The sequence below is a fragment of the Hoplias malabaricus genome, chromosome 12 (assembly GCF_029633855.1).
Source record: "Hoplias malabaricus isolate fHopMal1 chromosome 12, fHopMal1.hap1, whole genome shotgun sequence".
Taxonomy (NCBI): domain Eukaryota; kingdom Metazoa; phylum Chordata; class Actinopteri; order Characiformes; family Erythrinidae; genus Hoplias; species Hoplias malabaricus.
The window spans coordinates 22,260,182-22,282,248 of NC_089811.1; the positions used below are offsets into that span (position 1 = coordinate 22,260,182).

Below are 22,067 nucleotides of genomic sequence, written 5' to 3' on the forward strand. Positions count from 1 at the left end.
TTTTAAGGGGGACTTCTTAATTATCCATGGTTTCTTAAGGTGGAATTTTTTAAGAATACCTCATTCACAATATACTGGCTGTCTTTTCAACATTTTAAGCTTCATTTCACGTGGTCATTTTTAAAGGTGGACGTCTCAATACAATTGTGGGTTTCTTAAGGTGGTATTTAAAATGTATTGGCCATCTTTTTTTGCTTTTAAGACTCTTTTAGCCTGCGATGTGGACATCTCAATACAATTCTGGGTTTCTTAAGGTGGAATTGTTTTTAAAGGTGGAATTCAAAATGTTTCGTTTTCCAATCACGGCCTACGGAGCTCCATGGAGTCCAATGCAAACTGCTGTGGAAGAGTGCTCTCTTAACATCCCACTACCAACAGCTTAGCAGTCAACTCCTTCACCATAGCGTCGCCTAGGACCCACGCGGGTTTTCCGTACCGACGGCCTCGCTTTAAGCGGGAAAGACGCGGATCGGGGGACGGGGGTTTCGGCGGCGCAACATCTCACGTTTCCTCCTGGAAATGCAGACCTCTAGTTTGTAACTTGACCTGTTTAGTTTTGTAGCACTTTCGATAATGCAGTTGGCCGATATATCCACCTTAAGTGTTCAGAAACAGCAAATTTAAGTCAATATTACCCACACATTGAGCAGGAATAGAGCATAATCCTCAATTCGATTTGTGCCTTTCAACGTTTGGAGTTCTGTCCATTAAAACATCTCCAGATGCCCCTGCCATGAGTAGAAATAGCATACCGCAAAGAGTCTGTTCGTTTTTTCATTCATTTATAGACACAGACTGGAGAGATATAGCAAATGGTAAGGAAACATCTGAATATGATATAAAAAAAATCGTGGACTATACATTTAAATGTTGTAGAAGTGATCATGCATTGAGTTGACTTTGAATGGAAAATACTGGAATGGATGTGGAAAATAGTAATAAAAGTAGTAACATTGCCTAAAGAGATACAGGAGCCTGTTAGAGAGCTATAGTTTTAGGGGGCTGTATTCCACTGCAGGTGGACATAGCTGCCCCTCATGGAGTGCCAGGAGAAGACAAGCGCCAGTGTGAGTGAACCTGAAGAATTTCATAATAGCAGTTCTCCCAAGGACTGAATAACGTTGAGGGATTTCAGAAGAGTACACACTCACAAATCCAGTGAAACATTGACATGTGCTGCTAAATATCTCCCATGGTTTCACACTGAGTGTTGTGTGGTGCTGCTCTGGTGTGTTTCTTTCCCTCTCTTTAGGTCTCAGCCCTGACTCCTGTATCTCACTGGGTCTTAGTTCAGTGGTCTCTGGACCCCAGTCCTGGTTTGGCTGCCAAGTGTCCCAGTTGAAGACAGAGGATTTTTATTATTTTGTTGTAAGTGTCTCTGGTGAAGTGTCCTCAAAAGGCTCTAATTGTAAATGAAGATACTTAAGAGGAGCTGCTCTTTGTTGTTTAAGGGTGTGTCTGCTGTTTGCTTCTCCCCTGTTTGGACTCTACTCTCTCCTCTCACCTGTTCTCCTGTCTCTCTCCTTGTCAGACTCCCCCCACTCCTACTACGTCTAATCCCTCCCTTCTATCGCACTCTCCTTCATTTTTTCCTCCTCCTCCCTACTCCTTTAGCTCTCTCCTCTTTTTATTTTCTTTCCTCCCTCTACTCCACTTCTGTTCCTCTTCTCTCTGCTAATTCCTCCTCTTGTACACCATCACCTCTCTCTTCTCTCTCCTCTCCTTCTCTATCCTGTTCCTTTTCTCTAGTCCCTGTTCTCTTCCTCTCTTCTCTCTCTCATCTCCATCTTCCTGTTCCTTTCTCATCTTCTTTTCCCACCCTGTCTCTGTCCCAATTTCTCATCTTCCTTTCTTCTTATTTTTCCCTCCTTCTATATTTTTCTCTCTCCTCCTCCCTCTTCTCCTATCTCCTCTTTCACTTCCTCTCACATCTCTCTTGTACACTCATTTTTTGTCCATTTCATCTTTTTCATCCCTCTCCTTCTCCCATTGACCTTGGCTTAACCCTCTGTTCCCGTCTCTCCTCCCACTCTTCCTGTTTTCTACCTCTCATATGTTACTCATTTTTCCCTCCTCTCCTCTTATATCTCCTCCTCCTCGTTTATCACATTTCTCCTCTATTCTCTCCTTTCTCTTCTCTATTTCATCCATTTCCTCACTTGCCTTTTTCTTCTTGCTCTCCTCCTCCCACTTCCCTCCTCTTCCCCTGCCCCGCTACTTCCTCCCTCTCTTTTATTCTTCATTCTCCTCTCTCCCAAAAGGGCAGCAGCAATCCTGCTTCATTCTGTGGTTGGTGTAAAGATGCATTCATGCTGCACTGTGGTCACTCTAGACATTGTTCAGAATTTACTGTCATCAGCAGAACGTCAGGATCCCAGTCCCATTCATTTTAAAGGAGTTTGCCACACTCAAGACTTAAACACAGTGTGTACTGACAAGTGACAGCCTTGTGGATGCAGTGTGTACTGACCAGCTCTGTGAATGCAGTGCAACCATCCTCGCTCAGGTATTTTAGCCAGATGTCCACCTGCCATGCTGTCCACTCCAGAAAGGTCAGTGATGGACTCTGCAAGGGTCTGGACTGGGGGTGGAATTTTGTTGTCTCGTCCTGTCTGATGTGTTTTTCACTCACCGATATGTCTGTCATATAGCTCCAGGATTTCAGTCACCCAGTCCTCCATCTGTACTTTGTAGCACAAATCCACCTTCTTGTTTCCTGAAAAAAACAAAGAGGACTGGACTATAAACTGTCCAATCCACAATCATCAATCTGTCCACTCAGCAGTCATCTTGGCAACCCCTCAACATAGTTATTAGAAGTCACACAAGGCCAGGCTTCCTTCCCTTTTAATAGGGAGAGACCTACAGACGCAAACCAGGGAGTTGAAAGTTGCTCAGGTTCTGTGCATCTGCCTAATCTGTGGGTGACTACAGGTGCTGGTCATAAAATTAGAATATCATGAAAATGTTGATTTATTTCAGTAATTCCATTCAAAAAGTGAAACTTGTATATTACACTCATTCATATGGAACCCAACATACTCTTAAATAATGTTCAGTTATCCTAGATTTATATAAACTATTTACAGGATAAAAGTCCAGAGCTTTAAAATGTAGAATTGAATTAGGATCATAAATATTTCATGAAAAAAAAATATTCACAGATGGTTTAACAATCTGTATTTGTGTGTATGTGGGGAAAAATGCATAGACTTATCTAAATGTGTGAACTTTTAAAGATACCGCTAAGGTTCTGCCTTATGTTCCACATTTTGAAACTACTACTTACTCCTTTGCTATTTGTTTGAACTTTCCTGATGGTGTGCAGCACCTGAACAAAGTTTAAAATGAACTAAGTTTAAAATGAAGGATTTTTGCAATATCAATAACTTATAGCTTGTAGACAGATAAAAATATGAGATAAAATATTAAAATAAAAATTAAATATAATAAAATTCTGACATCAGCACAATATTCCCCAAATTATTTATTTATATATATATATATATATATATATATATATATACACACACACTGAATTCTAAATTGTAATGTTGTAAACTGAATATAGTATTGAATTTGTAACATCTCAAATTGCGTATTACGTTTAAAATGGTTCTCTATCTGAAGAGTTGTTCGCGCTGAGACCTGCAGGCTGCGGTATTAACCCACAGCCCCGTATCGGAGACTTTAATTTTGAAAAAATAAAATGTCTCATGTAATACACTGCTATATTTTCATATACTACAAATATTTGTACTTATTAGAATGTTCTCCTCTATCCTAGACAACAGAACACAACTTCGGGGTTAAATAAATAAAATACTTAGCTATTTTATTGTACCTAGCTGTGTAGTTTGTTATTTAACGTGAGCAGCAGAAACTGAGCCTTAACGCATAGCAGAGTTGAACTTGTAGTGTAGCGCTCAGAAGCTCACGCTTCCAAAACTGCAGTGGTATTGTTGAATTCACTCGCTGTTAACAGTGTTTCGATACAAATATTTCCACTATGGAGCGTGTGGACGTCTTTGGAAACGGAGACACTGTAGGGGTCCATGTGATAGACCAGACAGACGCGCTTATCGCCTGGGAAGTTTCTGAAGAAGTGTTCAGACAACATCAGCTCAGAGTGAGTACCGAAGACTGTTTGCTTATCCAGTATAACAGCATTACCTCATCTTGACCAATTTTACTGAGGACAAAATCAGAAGACCATCCTCCAGGTCTTTAATTACCAATTAAAACAATCAAACATAATGTAATAATTTTCAGAAGCATTTTTCCATCTCAAAAATAGCTACTGACAACACTGGACGTTATATTATTTTTAAACAAATAAAGAAATGGGTCTCCTAGCAACTGTCCAAGAACTGACAGAACACCCAGCCTTCTTCCTCCATAAAATGAGGTCTTAAAGCTTTCATTTTTGACATATAGGAGAAAATCAAGCTAAAAAATCCACAGGTGGTTCTGTTTGACTACTGAGAGAAGACAGCACAACACTGAGAGACTAAAAGGATATGGCTCTGTCAAGATGACGTAGCTGAAAAATATATAATTTATAATCTATATTTATCAAAGTTGTAAAGAAGCAAGAGGACTGTGCAAATTGTTAACAATAACAAGTTAAAAACCAGGGTTGGCATAGTATGGGATTGTGTCAGAGGTAACTCACAATTCTATGATGGCACGATTAATGTTTAAATATACATACAACAGCATGCTTTCAAGTCAACTTTTTCATTGGCACCCATGCATACGTTTACAAGACAATGCAAAATGAACTGCAAAGTCATGGCTGTGGGGGGAAAAAGGGAATGTTGAAACACACAATGCAACAACAAAGACTTATCTGCCATCTTAAGACTCTTTTTAAATATGCTGCAGTCAGCAAAATTAAATTATTTTTAGATATGTCTTATGGACATTTGACTTTAAGTTCCTGTGGCATGCGTCATTATCTCTCCCTTCTGTCTGGAAAACACTGCCTTTCTAAAATCTACTGTCAATTTTCTGGTTTCTAAAAATTCAGAAAGTTCATTGCATGCTATTATTGTCAGCCATGAAAAAATTAATGTTGATAAAGAGAGAGATAGAATTGAAAGTTCATCAGTACAGGTCAGCAGATACCCCATTTGTGAAAATGTCATCGAGTGTTGCTGAATCTTTTGACCAATTGAATGACTGTTTTGTAGTTTCATCTTCTTTATGGCTGCTTTTAATGTTCAAACGTTCTTCTATTTGTCTTTATGGATTCCTTTTGTCAGTAGTCTAGACACTGTAAATTTACCTTTTTTTCCTTAGATTGTAGATATTCAGAATGAACTTATTTTTTGCAAGGTTCACAGGGCTTGCATACAATGTTTTCTACAGAAAAGACAAGGTGTTTATCTTGTTTTATATTTAAGAGAGATTCATCAGTACTGTGATTAATCTTGGCAGTTCTGTGGCCAATTGATTGGTGAATGTTTATTTTAAGTAAAGATGGACTTTTAGCAGCAGGACTTCTCAGCTCAGTTAATGTAGCTCAGTCTTGGCAATAACCAAGCCTACTCTGGCACATTTAAGTGGGGCAGGCATATCTGTTTTTTCCAAGTAGGACAGAAAATCTTGGCTGGTGGAAACTGTGTTTATGAGGAACAGGAAAATAATCTACTGACACAATGTGAGATATTTACATTCTGAATGGAGAAACAGGCAAATGTGTTCCAGTGAGTGTGGTGCTGTGGAAAGAAGAATGTCTGTACCCTGTCAACTGTGAAGGTGAATGTATTTTCCTGTAGATTACTCTATATTTTTGTCTCTTTCTCCTTTTGACAGGTAGATAACTGGATCAAGGCATAGGGCTAAAGGTTGAGGTATAAAGTTCGATTTTTATGAAGGCAGACATGTGAAGTACAAATTGATTGCATTTCATTGGTGAACACTTATTTGGATTATTTGACGTGTGACATTTGACGTAAAGTTGATACCAATCTGTTTTGGAGGGAAAAAATCTGGTCAAATACATTAAATAATGTAATGAGAAATAGTACACATTCAGTAATATGCTGTTAGCTATGTATTTATTTTTGTACATTATTTGGTGTGAGCACAATAGACAACTTTTAGATACTCAGCAGTGAAATGTTTAAACTAAAATAGCTGATTTTAAAGAATAAATGATGGGTCGGATGACAGTCAAGTTTTGAATGTTATTTTTACTATCTCTAAAGGATATGATTTATCAGTTGAGATATTAAAACAGTATGTAACGCAATACATTTTTGTTAATGGTCATTTGATGTATCCCATGTAGTGTCAAAATATGCAAATATGGCTACCAGGGCAGCCAGTGGGTCTGGATCCCACCCAGAACTGAAAGGCATCACGTAGGAAAACACACCAGACAGGGCAACAGTCTGTTTTCTGTGTATTATATATTTTTTTTATTTATCAGCTTTTCTGTTAGTGATGTTTGATAAGATTAGTTAATGAGACATCATTATCTCTACTTAGCACACATGGAACTGTAGCACATTACAGAAAGATATGAAAATATTTAATGATTAGACCATATTATCAAGACAGAACATTTTTATCTTGAATGAAATACTTTTGGTCATTTTGATAATAAAAATCTAAGTGAAGTAGGCCTTATGTTGAAAGATATGTGCTTAGGCTGGACTCAGCTGATTGCCTTGTGATGGAAGATTCCACTGCAGTGTCTTCCATGGAAAGTCTGGAATGCACAAATGGAAAGCTGAAGTTCACCTGATTTATGATTTGGGAATGTCCTGGGAGGGATGATGAGAATATGGGCTAGTAAGAGTAATTTAGACTTAAAACAGTGAGTCATAAAGGAACTTGACATTAATATGACGAAGCAAACTTTCCTATATGAGCTTAGTAGTTCTGCACTGACCAGTTGTAAGCAACATATTGTGGTTTATATGCTGAATGGGGGGCTTTAAATGACTTACAAAATGAGTCATCCCAGAACTCATTGTTATACCTAAAACACAAAAGCTATAATTATTTTGTGCTTGCCTGTGTTTCTGAAACATTTATCAACCACCCATATTTCTCTGTGTTTCTAAGACATGTAAATTATAGAACAGACTCTGTTGTTTTCCTGTGTTCATCATTTATGTGCCTAGAACACTCTAAGATTTTATTTAAGCATGGCATTTTCTTATTATCTTTCAGTATAGTTTTCTATGTTACTGAAAAATTGTTTTCAGACCATTATCTTTGTGTTAAATTTGATTTATTTGTCAAGCATTTACGTGCTTTACATTCCTTTCAATAAAAATGATGGGTCTACAAGAATCAGAAAATAGTGAAATTATATAATAGAAATATTTTAAATGATTTAAATCAAAATTCTGTTTCATTAAAAAAAACACATTTACATTAGGGCCAGTATCTCGACAAAATTATTGATAGATGTTTATGGTTGGATTTTTATTTTATTGCCAGGAAAAATAAATAATATTTTGTATCTAGACCATTTTCAGTTTTGCTAACATTACTACTTGGATCTTTTTTCCTCATCATCATCTAGGTGCTTTGTAAAAACATGCAAATGTTTGTAAAACAACGCTGTCAGAGACAAGATTAAGCTAACATTAAGAATGACGATGATGTTTCCATGTCTCACAAGCCTAACATGAGAGACTGTTCTGCGTTTTGTTGCTTAACAACCTAATTTAACAGACCAAACCACAGACATGTAGGAGCTACAAGCAAAAACAAGCAGCAGGGAACAAATGCATCTGCTAATACAAAAGAAAATCAAAAGCAGACGCAGGCATTTTTTTTTCAATTCAGGAATGATAAAATACTGAAAGAATCACATACAAGCAACTGCTTGCCATTGTTCCCAATTACACTGATAATACAGACTGCTTAGAAGTGCATTCACCGCCTGTGCAAATAGTCAATCAGAATGGAACCTACAAATCCTGATAGATCTGTGCATTTTAATATGCAACTAATAATTTGTTTGTGTGGAGCATCTGAGGATGACTAGAGTTTAAAATGACAGAAGCAACCAGAGAATTGTCACACATTTTAAAATGGAAATACAAGCTACTATTGGTACTAATGGATTATTACTATTGGTAATAACGGATAAGCTAATACAAGTGATCTTTTTTCACATTTAAAAAGCAATGTCTGCATTTGTGGGGAACTGTTGATGTTTCATTTGTTTACATTCCGTTTTGTTCCCTTGTACATCACATGATCTTCTCCAGAAGGAGAACTGAATATTAAGTTCTCAGTATAGTACTGTGCAAAATAAAGTAATAAATATAAATGCTCTGGAGATTAACAGCAGATTATGAAATCAACAGAACTTAAAAATCTACTGTCAATATATAACATAGTACTATTATGTTCCTTAAATAAATTTGTACCCGCCAGCTACCACCACAGTGGCTTCTTAGAGTGAGAGAAACAGCCCCAAAACATAATGTTGCCACCCTTGTTTCACTGTGGGTATTGTCATTTTTTGATTATGTGAATTTTTTTGACATATCTTTGGAATTATGGCCAACATGTTCAGCTGTGAGCACATCAGACCATAATACATTTTCCCACATGCTTTTGGAAGACTTGATGTAGGCTTTTGTAAAAATGTATCTTGCATTTTTCTTTGTAGGTAAAGACTTTTGTCTTGACACCCTACCCCGCAACCCAGACGTACACTATATTGCCAGTATTCACTATATTGCCAAGTATTAACTCACCCATCCAAACCATTCAATTCAGGTGTTTAAATCACATCTGTGGTCAAAGGTGTGTAAAACCAAGCATCGAGGCTAGCAGTCAGCTTCTACAAACATTTGTGAAACAATGGGTTGTTCTCAGAAGCTCAGTTAATTCCAGTGTGGTGCCACCTGTGCAGCAAATTCATTCATCAGATTTTCTCAATACTAAATATTTCACAGTCAACTGACAGTTGTTTTATAAAAAAGTGGAAGTGATTGTGAACAACAGCAACTCAGCTACGAAGTGGTAGGCCAAGTAAAATGACAAAGCAGGGTCAGCAAATGCTGAGGTGCATAGTGCGGCAAAGAGTCAACCGCTACAGACCTCCAAACTTCACTTGGCCTTCAGATTAGCTCAAGAACAGTGCATATAGTGTTTCATGGAATGGGTCCATGGCTAAGTAGTTGCATTCAAGTCTTGCATCTCTAAGTGCAATGCAAAGCATCAGATGCAGTGGTGTAAAGCATGCCGCCACTGGACTCTAGAGCAGTGGAGACATGTTCTCTAGAGTGACGAATCAAACTTCTCCATCTGGCAATGCAATGAACGAGTCTGGGTTTGGAAGTTGCCAGGAGTGGGGTTGTTTTTCAGGCATTGGGTTCAGCCCCTTAGTTCCAGTGAAAGGAACTCATAATGCTTCAGCATACCAACAGTTTGGGGGTGGACCCTACCTGTTCCAACATGACTGTGCACCAGTGCACAAAGTAAGGTCCATAAAGACATGAATGAGCAGTTTGGTGTGGAAGTATTTGACTGGCCCACACAGAGTCCTGGCCTCAACCTGATAGAAAACCTTTGGGATAAATTAGAGCAGAGACTGTGAGCCAGGCCTTCTCGTCCAACACCAGTGTCTTACCTCACAAATGAGCTTCTGGAAGAATGGTCACAAATTCCCATAAACACACTCCTAAACCTTCTGGCAAGCCTTCACAGATCAGTTGATTTGTTATAGCTGAAAAAGGTGGCCAGATATCATAATAAACCCTATGTATTAAGAATGGAGTGTCACTGAAGTCCATATGCTTGCGAGGGGCAGTTGAGCAAATACTTTTTGCAGTATAGTGTATGAAGTATACAGGGGATACTTCGATACAGGAGATTTTTACATGTAATATGCAACCAGTATTTGCCATAAATTTCTGCAGCTACTTTAATGTTGCTGTAGTCCTCCTGACAGCTTCCTGGACCAGTTTTCTTCTTGTGATTTCATCAGTTTTGGAGGGACGTCCAGTTCTTTGTAAAGTCACTGCCATATTTCATGCACTTGTTAATGATGGTCTTCACTGTGTTCCATGGTATATCTAATGACCTGGAAATATTTTCTGATCTTCTCCTGACCTTTTCCTTCTCTGAAGTCCCTTGATACCTTTTAACAGTGAGATCCCTTTGATGTTTTATAGGCTTTTTGTGGCCTATGGCTTTTGCTGTAAGATGCAATTAAGTAAAATCCTATAGGAAGAGCTGAACAAAATATAGGTTTAAAAAGTCACTTTAATCAATGGCAAGTGTTTAACATGAGTTTGAATAAGATTCGTTAATTCTGAACACATCCACATCTCTAAATATAAGTGGGTGTGTGCACTTATGCAACCACCTTATTTTAGTTATTTATTTTTAGTTGTCTACTCTGAATAATTTTTGTTTGTTTTTCAGTTGAATTGCACATATTATAGGTTACATTATAAATGGAAGTAAACAACTTTCTTAACATCACTAAAGCCTGACATTTTAACAGTGTTTTGTAGACTTTTAATATCCTCTCTCAGTGATCAGAGCTCACTGATTGTGTGCAGTATTCGCTTAGGACTGTGGGGTCACAAATTGCTACAAACAGTGGCAGAGCTTGCTGGGAAATATGTGGTTTTGTGCAAATCACCACCTGTTTAAGAAATGTCAGAGCCCTGCAGATCATTATTGCAGTGTCTCACACCACTACATTGTGCTCTACATTTTTCCGTTCCGCATTCTTTCCTTATGTTAGCTTTTGGTTTCACACTTCTGATTTTCCACTGCCTCATGAGAGGTTTGGCTTCACTGGAAGAATGGTTAACTTCAGCAAACACACACACACACACACTGAATCATGAACTAAATAAGAATTTGGATATACCTGTGTCATTTTAGTGGTTATGACATATGATTAGTGGTATTTAACCTGATAGTAAGTCCTCATTAAAAAGAAAGAGTGTGAGCAACAGAGGATAAGTTGTGTTTGTTAGGCTTGCCAGACATGTCCAGAGAGAAAGACGTCATAGTGTGTAAAAATAAGTCTGACGTCTTAGAGCTGAACGGCACTTAAAATGATGGAATGGCTGCACTGCAATAGAGCAGCAAATCCACCGGCTCTGTAATCAGACAAAGAGAATGAGGGGTAGAAGAGATGGACAGAGTAAAGTCAGAGAGACAGACAAGAAGGGAATTAACACCCATGGAAAGTATGCTGCAGGGAGCTCTTGATAACACAGCTGCCTCTTTGCACAGCTCAGCTGATTTAGATTTTCCATCCAGCTCCTCGTGAAGGGAGGGTGGGGTGGGACACTGTGTTTGTGAGAGAGAAAGATAATTGTGGGACAGATCGTGGTTTTCCAGTCCTACATGTCCAGTAGGAATGTGTGAGAACAGTGTGGAGACTGGCAGAATTGGGTTTAAGGTTGTATGGAAGGCAATGGCACATATTTTCCATTGCCAGGCCTCATATTCTCGATCTGATTACAGATTAGTCAGCACAGACAGCAGTCTCGGTGGAGAGCGGTTATGGTAGGCAGGGCTTGTAGCCTCAGTCTTTTCCTGAATGGGTGGAGACTGTTGCTGTGGTGCTGGGGGCGGCTCTTGTATAAAAAGCAGAGAACGGCTGCACTTGACTGAGCCTCCAGTAGGTTTAGCCAGTGGTACAGTAACACAGCACCTTCTAGAAGATTCTGCACAGACTGCAGTGTGCCTCTGTAGTATCCTGTTCTTTGTTGTTGTTTTTGTTTTTATTTCAATCCGAATTTCTTATTTTGGTTGTAATCGTTTTCTGGCGTCAAGCTCATAGACATCGATTGATGTGATATAAAAAAGAGGAAGAAAGCGGGGAGAACCGCTGCAGCTGCTCTTCAGGGAAGTATAGGATTTATTTCTGGCAGCAACTTTATTTGTATTGTCCTCACGCTGGGGAAGGTAAAACGGACCCCTCTTCTCCATCCCTCCTGCCCTCTACGGTCACTCACTCCTCAAGTTCTCCGGAGGATCCAGCAAGCGTCCATCATGCATTTGAAAACCATGAAGTGCAACCGATTTTGCCTTGTCGCCTCCCTGGAGGACCAGGATATGTTTAACAGACCTGAGGCCAGGGTATGGCTCCAATTTTGTGTTTGACTTTGACCATGACTGATGTTTTCTTTGCTTTAAATATCCAAGTATAAGCAAAGCCATTGTGTGGTTGACATGTGATTTTTTTTTTAAGTGTTTTTGCAGTTATGTTTCTAAATCTGTATCTGAATATCCCATGTATGTGACAAAACACCGATTACGTGGTTAAATTGTGCACTGTATGATAAGTGTTCATGTGGTAAATAGTTTAGATTCACCACGAATGTCCATAGTACATTGATTAGAAATGTACCACAGAATTCACTACTACAAGAGTACATTTCATTATATTCTAATTATGAAAGTACTAGACTAGAAGCTTATACAACAAATAAACATCATCATTATTTAAAATGTAACATTTTCTATTATGTTCACAACGAAGTCACGATTTGCAGTTTTCACTTTAACCAAGTGCAGTTATTCAGTTTTTTCCTGTCCACATTTTTGCTTCTTTAGCTTTACATTGGAGGTACCAGGTTAATATGGTCAACCTTTCATTTAAATCTGTCACCCAACATTATATTTATAAAGTTAGCCCAGTGACAATGCTTGAGCTAATGGGAAAGTTGTGTAATCTGATTTTTCCAGTGAAGTTAGTCCAGAAATAATGATGACCATAAATATTATGGTAGATTGTCCAGTTATGCTCAGCCAAAATATTTTTTCTGTTGAAGGTCTTGATGATACAGTCAGTGAGGTGGGTGTTAGCTGTGTGAGTAAGTCAATGACCAAGGGCCAGTTTTAGAAATTGTCAGACACCAATAGAAGCAATTCATGAGCTGAGGGAAAAAGGACAAAAATGGAATGGGGTCAATGATGAAATGGGTTGAGCTGTGATGATGGAGTTGCAGTACATGACATATTTCTAACCTGATTGGAGGAATAAATACAGTACTCAAACACAAACACACAGCAGTGAAAGGACTCTTGGTGGCTCAAATCCAGCCACCATGCAGTTTTGTCAGGATCCTGATCCACAATTCCATCATATATATATATATATATATATATATATATATATAATCTCGTTCGCTCTCTCCTCAGCGATGCTGTATCGTTACCCTGGTAACCCATATCTTGCAGAGCACTCTTGGATACAGTCACTTGTAGGCCTTGTATTGCATTAGCATTTTGTGCGTCACTGAGGATTAATATAGAAACTCTCAAACAATGTCAATTTGTCATAGCCATAGAAAGCAGGAATATTTTGTACCAGCTATATTAATTCCGATTTTGTTTCTTCCTCAGGCTAGTTTTGAGGAGCTCTTCCGTGCCTTTGACAGCGAGGCTACCTTCCAGTTCTTTAAGAGCTTCAGGCGAGTCAGAATTAACTTCACTAATGCTCTTGCTGCTGCAGAGGCAAGAGTCAAACTCCACAAGAGTGACTTCAATGGCAGAGAAATTCGTCTTTATTTTGCCCAGGTTTGTTGCTGCAGTTTGTCCAATTTTCCTATAATTATAATTTCACATAGAAACAAACCCAGAGATAAAATGCATGAATAATTCCAGTAAATGTTATTTCTAGCTATTTGAATTTGTTCTGAAGCTAGACATTTTAATCACTCCCCCTCTATGTTTCCATCCCTTCTCCTTCAGTCTGTGCATATAGGAAGTCCACGTCTGGAACCTCCTAAACCGGACAAGCAATTTCTCCTTTCTCCTCCGCCTTCTCCTCCTGTGGGCTGGGAACAGGCTCAGGATGCAACACCTGTCATAAACTATGACCTTCTGTGTGCCATTGCAAGACTTGGTCCAGGTGACAGACGCACACATGGAAAATTGTGCTGCATTTGAAATCAAATAAATACATCTTGACATTCTCTAAATCACATTGCTTCCGTCAAGTTTTTAAATTAAAAACAGATTTGTAAAAAAGGTTAAAGTATGTAAACACTTAAAGTTTCAGGTTTGTACCTTTGCTCCCCAAGGTATACAATCCATATGCAGTTGTATTAACAGCCAATTTAGAATTTTTGTCAGATGTTGAAAAACACATTTACATATATTGTCATTTTCAGCATTAAAGTATATTTCAGCCTGCACTGAATTTTTAACAGGACTGAATACTTTGTGTTCCTACATCTGTATTAAGGGCAAATATAGGAATTTTGACAGTTTGATCATAAACTGGAAGAAGTAAAAGGAAGCAAAATAGACAAGCAAAAGCATGAACATTATTGATACTTGTCTAAATTAATGAAGGTAACCACCCTCTCCATTTTCCTCTTTACAGGTGAGAAATATGAGCTCCATTCTGGAACCCCCACTACCCCTAGTGTGGTGGTGCATGTGTGTGAGAGTGACCAGGACAGCTCTGGGGCTGAAGATGATATGGATGGCTTCAGACGTCCTCGTCCTAAAATTGTGCAGACCCGGCGTCCTGATTATATCCCTGCCATCACACAGTGAGCTCGAGGAGATACTCCTTGTGCTGTTGTCTTCGCTTTAGCATCTTGGGGGCTGATGGTAGGCCAGCTATGGCATGCATTCTGTCTGCCCTTCTAGAGGAGGCCTTGAGTCTGTGCCCAGCCCCGTGGAGAAAGATATACTGTACATGTCCACTGTCTCGCAGGGGAAGGGGTTTCAATGCATGCATTTGTTGATAAAGTGGCTTTTTCTCCACACCTAAAGGTCAAAGGGTTTTGAGGAATTCAAATTCCATTGGTGTCTGTGACTACGGAGAACAGAAGTCTCCAGCAGTGAGTTTATTTATTTTGTTTATTTTGGGAAGCATGCTTTATCCCAGTACGAAGGTGTGGTGTTTGTAATGAAATTTATTATGGACTTAACATTTTTTTTATTTAATCGACAGTCTCAGTTTTGCATACAGTTCTTTTAAATGTTTCCATCAGCTGAAACAGGAGGCAATAGTATTCCTATGCCTTGTGTTGAATATTGATTAATTTTTGAAAGGTTAATATTATGGGCAATACATTTTGTACATGTGGGTTGTAAGGAATGCTCCATTTGAACTCAAACTCTGAATGACTGAGGATCTGAGGATGCAGATTGCTTTGCATCTAAAAAATGAACTTAAATCATTTTTCTTTGCCATGTGTTTTACATTTTGGTCAGTAAAATCAGTAAAATGATATCTGACATTTTATCTCTGTAATATTGACTGTTCTTTTGTATGGATGTACTTTTCTGTGTGTCTGAAATGTGCGATTTTACATTCATTTAATTCAGGACCACAACACTGTAAACAACAGGCTTTGATGATGAGTGAAGACTGTTATGCTCTTTACCAGGATTTGCACAACTTACATTTGTTACATGGTAAAATTGAGCCTAGCAATGTCTGTCCAATGCCTTTTCATGTTACTGTACATGTAAGGTTACCTCATTGTAATGTCTTAATCATCCGACATTTCACAAATTTGCTTGATTGTAATGTTGTTGACTTACTAATGGCTTGGCTGTGTGTATCAGAAAACTGCATAAACAGTTATAAGCAAATTAATAAAACAGGAACAAGATTTGATGACGGATGTTCAGTACTTGTCGTTATTTCTGTTCGTCTGGAACATTCTTCCTAACTAGTAAGAATCGTGATGTTGAGCCCACATACCACTTGAAGTGTTTCTATGGATTCAGCCATTTTCAAAGAGTGACTCAGCACTTCGGGTAATCGTGCATGCGGAGGACTTTTCAAGGTGAAGCGTGGATTTGTCTTGAAATAGAATCCTTGTGCCTCAAAAGCCATGGTATGTCCACACCAATGACTATTTCAATGCACACCATTGTTCCCTCTGTGTTGAGCAGCTATTCAGCAGCAAGGTCATAGAGAATGGTTCAGGAGTGATGTGTCATCACTCATTCCTGATTCTCCTCAATCACTTGTCTGTTTTCTGACATCACTCTATTTCTCATCTGGATGGGTATAAAATTAAGATTGTGCAAGTTGATCAGATTACTTTTAAGTTTCTGTCAATGTTCCGATGTATGTAAGTAATCAAGTTTATTTTCCCACAGCCCCCCTGGCTATTTACAGGGCAATTCCTATTCATTTTCATGGTTTCTGATGAATAATGATGTATGTACACAAAGTAATTTAGAGTGGTCTATGTCAAATGCTCTGTTCTTAGTCAGAATTGTTCAAACAGGTGGTAATAGGAACCAGAGGTCCTAAGTATTGAATACTTGTGAAAGTCACCTTACAAAAAAAGTTATTACATGACGCTATGAAAACACTATACACAACATTGCACACTATCAAACTGTTCAGTCTATTTATTTAATTAATAGAAATGCAGTTCCATGTCATTATCATTCTATATTTTTAGAATTAAGTAAGATCATGTTGCACCAGAGAAACCAGTTTGTCTTTGGCCCTTTATCAGACCAGTCATGAAGGCTGTGCAGTGATCAGGAGATTCTTTCCCCTCAGTAGACAGATGACCTTGACTTTTTATGCTCATTAAATGTGTTGATGTCCTGCAGTGTGTGTGCGCGCATGTCTTTCATATAGGTGGGTTAAACAGTGTATAGGGGTGGAACCGTGATCTTGAAGACCATCCCTGTGCCTTAGTTTTCAAGTAAGCCACAAAGAGCGTGTTTCTGCACACAGCAGAGAATTTCTCATGTGGAACTTTGAAAACTTTCTTCCAAATTGTATTCATTACTGAAGACTGAAAGGTAAGTTTGCTCTTTATGATGAATTCCCTGTTTAAATCTGATTTTCATTTTTAAATTATCAATCTGCCCAGGGATAGCATATGCATATGCTACATGATGATTGTAACATATATTGTCTTGTTTAAACAAACTAAATTAAGTGTAGCTTGCCTTTTTCCATGAATTTCATGGCATCCAAAATCTAACTGAACAAAACTGCTTAATTTCTTTAAGCTTGTGGCATGAGAGCAATACATAATTACACAGTATTTTAGGTATTCTAAATTATAATAAATATAATTCCAATACTGTCAAAACGAATTAAACTAAAATATCTAATATTGTGTAGGTTTTAATTGAGCAAGCCTGAAGTAGTCTTTTTATTTTTTTTGATTAATAGTGGTCATTAGGAATTTCCTCACATAATTAATCAATTTTAAGCTTAATATCTAGAAGCTGTTTGACATCTCACAGCATTAAAATAGAATGCCTGTGTACTTTCTACCACTTTACAATAATGACCTGGTACTTTGGTGTTTATCTCAAGCCACATACTTGTGTTTGTCAGTGTGGATTATATATAATATTACAAACTCGGTAAAGGTCACATGAATATGCACACAAATTGTGCATGCCCTTTTTCTTACCTGCCTGTGATTTCAGAAAGAATGTTGGTGCAGAACAGTACAGCTGTCCAGTCTTTCCTGTTCTGGTTCCAGCACTACTTCAACCAAACCTGGAGCTTCTCACCAGCTCCCATCACTTCCACTGTCCACCAGCCACCTGCCAATTTCAGTGCAGTCCAAATCAAAGGCCAAAGCCAAGGAATGTTCTATATTCTACTGGTGGTGGGGCTCTTCAGTTTCTTCACCTTTGGAATCATGTTCAGCTACATCCGCTCTAAAAAGCTGGAGAACTCGCAGGACCCTTATCACCAGTACATAGCCAGAGACTGGGCCAGTGTACTGTCACCTACTGCAGCTATCAGACAGACTCTTAGAGCCAAGAAAGAGCCTGTGGTTATCGGAAACCCAGCAGTACTGGAGCACCATCCTGAATAAGGTGCAAAACCAACAATGGCAATGATGGTACCTGGGGAACTTGTGATGATTACTGACTATACACAAAGTTTTGGAATGAGTCAAGGTCAAATGAACTAAATGAATTAGTATGGATATGTCATTTTAGAGCAGAATATAATATACACTGAAAGTCAGGGATTGAGTCTAGTTCTGACCACATTTGTCTTTCAATGTTGAATCAATGTAGTTTAGGAGACTGCTGCATCCCTCTCTTGAGAAATCTCCTCTATATGTCAAAAGGCTTTCAGACATTCAAATCAAAGTCATTTATAGTGAGTTAGTTTGATCTTTGATAAGATTTCATAAAGACAGAATCTGACCACAAGCTATTAGTGAAGTCTGGTACTGATATTAGATGTTATGTTCTGATTCACAAAAGGTCTACGCCAACTCATTCATGTTCCATGACACTAGAGAACGCTGTTCCTCTACCCACAGCTCAGTGCCGGGGGGTTTGGACTTGAGTATGGAAACATTAGGCTCACATGAGGCTGGTCCAGTAGATTTAGATTATATATGATGGCTTAAAGTAGTAGAATTCACTTATTTACAAAGGGTGTCCACATACTTTTGAACTTGTGGTTTAAGTTTAATTCATAAGAACTACTGCAATATATATGGTGTTACCTCATACCTCTACCCTAACATAATTTTCAGTTTATCACTAATTATTTAATTTGAAAAACTTTGCCTATAAATGTATCACTGTAATGGTTTTATCACTTTCATTTACAAGACAATGATTTTTGAAAGTGATAATCTGGAAATATCTTATAAGGGGTACTGCACATTTGTTTTCAACAGCGTATATAACATGAAAATGATAAAAGAAAAAAATATTTTTAAAGTGTAAGATGAACTTGTGCAACTTGTTCATTTTAGAATAGTGCTTTTCAAATCTGCATTTTTTGCTATACAGTAATAAAACACAAAATTTAACCTTAATTTCCTTTGAGAAGTCTCTGCATCCACAGAATGAGTGCTTGTCTAGTGTTTTGCTTTGATGTGTTTAATTCCTGAGTTTCTGCCATTCGACTCTCCTCCTCCTCCTTCTTTTTCTCCTTCTCCTTTCTGGATTCCTGGTCAGCTTTCAGTACTTTCTCAATTTCCTTGTTCATGTTAAAATGCACCATCTGCAAACTCATTAGAGGCACAATCAGGTTGAAATTGTCCACTACCTTATTGAGCTTCCTCAGTTCCTCAGCAAAATAACCACAGTGTTCTTTCCACCGCAGCTGTTCAGAGTGCCTCAAGGGGTTTCCCAGTTTGGATCGGACCTCCAGCAGCCTGTCCCGCATTTTCGTAATTGTCTCTCTGATCTCCTTCTGGGTCACTATCCATTCAGGCTGGTAACCGTTGTCGATGAGTATCCTGTTGAGGTTATGGGTCATGGGGTCAGCATAAGGGTTGTGGTCAAACTTGTTGAGGGGCTTGCCAGTGCCACTAAGGTTCTGGAAGTCACCACGTGCCATGGACTCCTGGATAAGGTCCTCCACCAGACGCTCCACAGCCTGTGTAATCTTGATCCGTTTGCTGCGTACACGTGCATCCCTAGTCACCATAGCCCCTTCCTCCGCTGCTGCCTGCTCCATACATTTACGCCGATATTCTAAGACCTGGTCCGTGGCGCGGTCCATACGGAACTGTTGATACTGCCGCTCCCGCTGGCTGGGGGTGCCAGATCCCACACCTTCAAAACTGAGGTACTGTCTGTGCTGAGGAGCCTGATTTTTACTCTTGTCTTCTTCATCCTCTTGTTTCTGAGAGTACAGTGATGTAGACCCCTGCCGAGACATGTGAGTCATTATGGCCCTGTAATTAGAAGTGTGGAGAGATATAAAATGTTTAGATGCATTGTAGTTCCCTCTTGAAAGATTCAAAAAACTGTAAAATAAATTCAAACACATGCAAAAGATGCTGTGTAAAAGCCTGACAAATGAGGACAAAAAATGAAGGAACTCAGTAATTAATGAATGTATACATTATTTTACTGAGCCATCTATATATATATATATTTGTTCTCTTTCTGTGGTCAACGCTGTGCCAATATAAAAAAATTTGGATCTAACCTTGATCTCTTGTTTAAATAAACCATGACTAGAGTAATCTGTAGCCTGTATTGTGAAATAGAATTCATCTTGCAGGCTACAGAAATCAAGACATGGTGGTACATGAAAATTGTAAAGTGCCTAGGTATTATCACTCCTACCTGTAAGCCTCCTCTATGTGGCAAAACAAAGCAGCATCTGCCGTTGGTGCTCCGGAATCTGGGTGGTACAGCTTGGCCATTCGTACATAGGCCTCCCTAACCTCTGCATAACTGCGGTCTCCATCCTCAGGCAGCTGCAGCAGGCGGTAGCTCTCTTTCAAACTGCGGCTGAGGCGAGTGCGTGAGCAAAATGTACGCAGGGTCTGGACACTGTAGACAGGCAGCAGGATTTTGTGGAGGTTCCCATGGTGCAGCACAAACAACACAGAGCAGCTCATACTGATTTAGTGAACAGGAGAGCTGCGGAAAATCAAGTAATTAATAAATAAATAAATAGGTCATGGATTTGAACAATAAGAGCCAGTGCAACACAAAATTAGTAAATGTACATAATTATGCTTAGTCCCCAAGCAGTTATTTTATTTATCTATTTTATTTAGATTCTTAAATAAATAAATAAAATAATATAATATAATATAGGCGGCACGGTGGCGCAGCAGGTAGTTGTCGCAGTCACACAGCTCCAGGGGCCTGGAGGTTGTGGGTTCGATTCCCGCGCCGGGGGACTGTCTGTGAGGAGTTGGTGTGTTCTCCCCGTGTCCGCGTGGGTTTCCTCCGGGTGCTCCGGTTTCCTCCCACAGTCCAAAAACACACATTGCAGGTGGATTGGCGACTCGAAAGTGTCCGTAGGTGTGAGTGAATGTGTGTGAGTGTGTGTTGCCCTGTGAAGGACTGGTGCCCCCTCCAGGGTGTATTCCCGCCTTGCGCCCGATGATTCCAGGTAGGCTCTGGACCCCCCGCGACCCTAAATTGGATAAGCGGTTACAGATAATGGATGGATAATATAATATAATAAATAACTGTTTTAGCATCAAGATCACAAATCAGTAAAAACTGGGTCATTGAATTAATTAATGTAATATTAAACAATCATCTCACGATTCCCAGAATTATTAACATTCATGCAAGTATTTTCTATATTTTTATATTGTATTTTCTTCCATTCAAGTAGAGAAACGTCTTCAGTTACACTTTTGCACATTGACATTCAGTTCCTAAATCCTTTGTCCAGTTTAATTTAAATCTGTTTTGTTGGTGTGGTGCTCTGATTGGCAACAGCACTGATTTTGGGGCATTTTTAGACCCAAAAGCGAATGAAGCCTGTGGTAGATGGCAGATGCATTTAGATGTTCCTCAGAACTCAAGTTAGTTTTGAGCTGATATTTTTTTGTATTAGTATTCGTGAGTTGTTTTGACTTGTTACATTTTTATTTCACAAAACGTTTTACTGGCTGTGGATTTAGTTTACTCTAGCTACCTCTGCTGGTACCTAGATTTGGAAAATATGACATCAGTTTTAATCAGTATTACTTTTTCCCTCAAGGCAGACAGTTTGGTACAAATATTGTGATTGGAGAGGTTTTTAAAAGGAAAAGTAAGGACGAATGATAATTTAAACATTTCAGACATACGTACTGTTAGCTCCAGTCAGACTAATAGTCATATCAAAGCTGACACATTCTGACCTAGATTTCTGAATGACGTCGGATGTGGGAGAAATTGTGAACTATGGGCTTGGTTCAGTTTAAATGTTTCTGGACAAGTTACTGTAATACAGCGACCAGTACACAGTACACATTGCAGCCGTGTATTACATGAGCCAAGTAGGTGCTAACAGGGAGATAGCATTGCCTGGTTACACACGTCGATAAATTTCTGGTTAATGTTAGTCTTTAAGTATTACAGCACATTAAAGGCGAATAGAAGATAGCGCTACATCTCACCTCAGCTCATTATATAATGCTTCCATTTGAATACAGGCACGGGGGCTTGTTTTTGTTCCAGAAGCAGAAGTACATGCTGGGATATGTAGTTTATGAGTTTAGAATAAAATACAAACTGTAATACTTAAACTAAACCCCAGAGGGCGCTTCAGCTACTCCCCCATTTATTTAATTGGGCATTCCACCTGTATTTCATGATTCCTATAAAATATAAAAGTTGAGGTTAAACAGTCCAAAGGGAGTCAAAAAGGCAAATTCAGACAG

At 38.8% G+C, this 22,067-nt stretch overlaps 3 protein-coding genes across 5 annotated transcripts; 2 read left to right on the plus strand and 1 right to left on the minus strand.

Annotated features, from left to right (window-relative positions):
- The first annotated feature begins 718 nt into the window (after nucleotides 1–718).
- On the plus strand, nucleotides 719–15,618 carry rcan1a (regulator of calcineurin 1a). Of its 3 annotated transcripts, XM_066641323.1 has the most exons (5): nucleotides 719–815; nucleotides 1,253–1,368; nucleotides 13,360–13,533; nucleotides 13,708–13,867; nucleotides 14,345–15,618. In XM_066641323.1, the coding sequence occupies exons 1-5, from the start codon at nucleotides 734–736 to the stop codon at nucleotides 14,518–14,520; spliced, it is 708 nt and encodes a 235-aa protein (XP_066497420.1). In that variant the 5' UTR covers nucleotides 719–733; the 3' UTR covers nucleotides 14,521–15,618. The 3 variants fall into 3 exon arrangements, with proteins under 3 accessions (XP_066497420.1, XP_066497421.1, XP_066497422.1); XM_066641324.1 differs by lacking the exons at nucleotides 719–815; nucleotides 1,253–1,368 and adding an exon at nucleotides 3,811–4,129 and having other exon boundaries at nucleotides 14,345–15,617; XM_066641325.1 differs by lacking the exons at nucleotides 719–815; nucleotides 1,253–1,368 and adding an exon at nucleotides 11,602–12,090 and having other exon boundaries at nucleotides 14,345–15,617.
- A 1,778-nt stretch (nucleotides 15,619–17,396) lies between these two features.
- LOC136710418 (potassium voltage-gated channel subfamily E member 1) lies at nucleotides 17,397–17,789 on the plus strand. Its single transcript, XM_066685915.1, has one exon. The coding sequence runs from the start codon at nucleotides 17,397–17,399 to the stop codon at nucleotides 17,787–17,789; it is 393 nt and encodes a 130-aa protein (XP_066542012.1).
- A 439-nt stretch (nucleotides 17,790–18,228) lies between these two features.
- Nucleotides 18,229–21,919, minus strand: dnajc28 (DnaJ (Hsp40) homolog, subfamily C, member 28). The gene is made up of 3 exons (XM_066641179.1): nucleotides 21,804–21,919; nucleotides 20,020–20,319; nucleotides 18,229–19,622 (listed from the first exon to the last, which is right to left on the minus strand). Exons 2-3 carry the CDS (start codon nucleotides 20,295–20,297, stop codon nucleotides 18,752–18,754), a joined length of 1,149 nt encoding a protein of 382 aa, XP_066497276.1. The 5' UTR covers nucleotides 20,298–20,319; nucleotides 21,804–21,919; the 3' UTR covers nucleotides 18,229–18,751.
- Nucleotides 21,920–22,067: the final 148 nt, after the last annotated feature.